Here is a 2,486-nt window from a genome sequence, read left to right as displayed (position 1 = left end):
TGCAAAATTTTGAGTGCCATAAGGTCTTTTAAAAAAAGTACATGGATATATTTATGCATTTAGCCCATGCCAATATATATAATAACATAGATATGGCTTTTGGCAAACATTTCTTTCCCGTAATTATTGAAACAAAATTTCATGAAATTGGTTTTCTGAGCTAGCTGACTTGAAAATGATTTATAAGCTAAGGTCCCCCTTTCTAAAAAAATTTATTTGTGATTTTGATTTTTTTTTTTCTTCTATAGATATCAACCTTTCAAAAACATATACTTGAAAAATAGAGAGAAATTTTTCTATAAAAACAAAAAAAAAAAAAAAAAGGAAAAAAGCACCCATCAACATTTAAATTGAAAAAGTTAAAAGCTAATGAGAGGGCTAATTTAGTCTGGGCATATAAACTTTGTTATGGAGACGGTGGCAGACCCGCGCAAAAAATTAGGGGCTAAAAAATAATTTTACTTAATTATGGTAGGCAAAAAACTATTTTTTTCCAAAAATATTTTATACTGAAAATTAATTTTTTTTCTACCTGTGGTCAAGTATGCAACAAGCGTTATTTTATTTATTGGGGTAAGAAAATAAATATCAATGAGTTGCTTAATTAATCAGTGATGCATGCCAAAAAAAAAAAAAAAAAAAACAAAGTTGATGAGCTTTTGTTCTGATGTAAAAATAGGAAAAAACTCACTTACATTGTAAAAATAGGAAATCTCTTTTATTAACAATAGGAAAAAACTCCCATCAAACACTTACACTGAAAAGGTACATTTATTTATTTATTTTGAGCATATAAACTTTATTAAGGAGGCTGATATGGCTGTAGCCACAGCCATTTTGGTTACAAACACAAAGCTCTAATAGATAAGTAGGAAATTGGTCAAGGATAAACCTCAATAAGAGCTCTAGGACCAAGCACATAATTAATTTTATATTTCGTGAAACCAGCATCAAAGAAGAGCTTTGCCCACTCTTCTTCATTTCTCTGCTTGCCAGTGAGCCATGCCATCACTATCATATCAAACAAAAGCTCAGCTTTAGCCAAATCACCATCTGATGTTTTGTTTCCCATCACCATGTCAATGATTATGACCTTGTTATTATTCTCTCGCTTGCCATTTCTTGTTATTGCCTCTTTACAATTCTTCAGTATCTTCACACAATATTCGTCAGCCCAGTCATGCAATACCCACTGTTTATCAAATCAATTGTGTTAGCAAATTACAGCGTAACATCCCAAGTGATATAAAGTTAATTATACATATTGATCAAAGCTGAGAAAGAAATAGCAGACCTTGATCAAAGCTGCATCTGCAGGAGGAACAGCCTGAAACATGTCACCTGCAACAAAATTCAAATTCTTGGCGCCTTGCGAATCAGCAACAGCAACAACATGTGGAAGATCCAAAACAGTACACTTTATACTGGGAAAAGCATTAGCAATAGCCTTAGACATATTTCCAGTGCCACCTGCAACATCCACTAAAGAATTCAACCCTTTAAATACCTCCTTACACTTAAGAGTCACCACCTTACCGAGAAAAATGCTATCACTGGCCGTAGCTTCATTCAGCATATTATTAGCCCTAATGTCATGTCCTGTATATTCATATAGTGATTTTCCAAAGGCAGTTACAAATGGTGTTTGATCATCGTTTTTCAGCCATTTGCTCAAACAATTAAATGGGTCCATCATAATTGGGTCAAGCAAAAGAGATATAAAAGGTATTGAACCGAAAGAAGTGTCTTTTAGAAGAAAACGAGAGGATGGGGTAAGCAAATAGCCTTCTTCTTGCAAAGAAAAGAAACCAGAATGAACGAGAAGTCGCATTAGACGATAAACATGGTGAGTTTTAGCAGGGTTAACCTGTAAGGCAGAAACAAGATCAGAGAGAGGCATGGGTTGGCCATGGTTGTTGTTAATAATATCAGGAATGCCTAGTTCAACTGCGCACTTGAGAGACATGGACTTTATAAATTGCAGAGTATGATTCCACATATGAGTTTGAGCTTTAAGTAGCTCATCTACGTTTTCTTCAGTGACCAAATCCATAATACCATAGAGCACTAACTAAGAAACTATACCTGCAGTTGAGACCTACACTTGATTGAATTGTTAACCCCTCTCTCTATATATAGCAGTGGAACTTTTTTTTTTTTTTTGGGTAGAAATATAGAAGTGGAACTTAATAATTTTATAGACTTGCTATTAATTGCATTGCTTTAAGTGTAATTTAAGTAATTAGATTTAATTAATTGATTTTTCCGGTTTAGAAAAATAATTGAACTACTCGATCATTGATTAACTTTTTTTTTTAATTGACTTATATATACGTCAAATTTGGGCATTTATTTCAATAATAGTCACTTTTGCTATGATAACGTTATCCTTGTCACTTCTGCTAGATTTGATAAGTATGTGGCAGATAATAAGTATATTTTATTATTTATAAACTAATTTTATGTATGTTGATTATATTCATTAT

The 2,486-nt window shown here is 32.5% G+C and overlaps 1 protein-coding gene across 1 annotated transcript; it reads right to left on the bottom strand.

Moving 5' to 3' along the window:
- Positions 1-696: 696 nt before the first annotated feature.
- On the bottom strand, positions 697-2,091 carry LOC149494385 (trans-resveratrol di-O-methyltransferase-like). Its single transcript, XM_089725518.1, has 2 exons — positions 1,295-2,091; positions 697-1,192 (listed from the first exon to the last, which is right to left on the bottom strand). Exons 1-2 carry the CDS (start codon positions 2,051-2,053, stop codon positions 881-883), a joined length of 1,071 nt encoding a protein of 356 aa, XP_089581644.1. The 5' UTR covers positions 2,054-2,091; the 3' UTR covers positions 697-880.
- Positions 2,092-2,486: the final 395 nt, after the last annotated feature.

This window comes from Jatropha curcas, chromosome 8 (genome assembly GCF_041381405.1).
Source record: "Jatropha curcas cultivar XTBG-Jc1 chromosome 8, XTBG_Jcur_1.0, whole genome shotgun sequence".
Lineage (NCBI taxonomy): Eukaryota > Viridiplantae > Streptophyta > Magnoliopsida > Malpighiales > Euphorbiaceae > Jatropha > Jatropha curcas.
The sequence above is the reverse complement of the archived record's forward strand: the minus strand, read 5'-3'. Positions and strand labels throughout refer to the sequence as shown.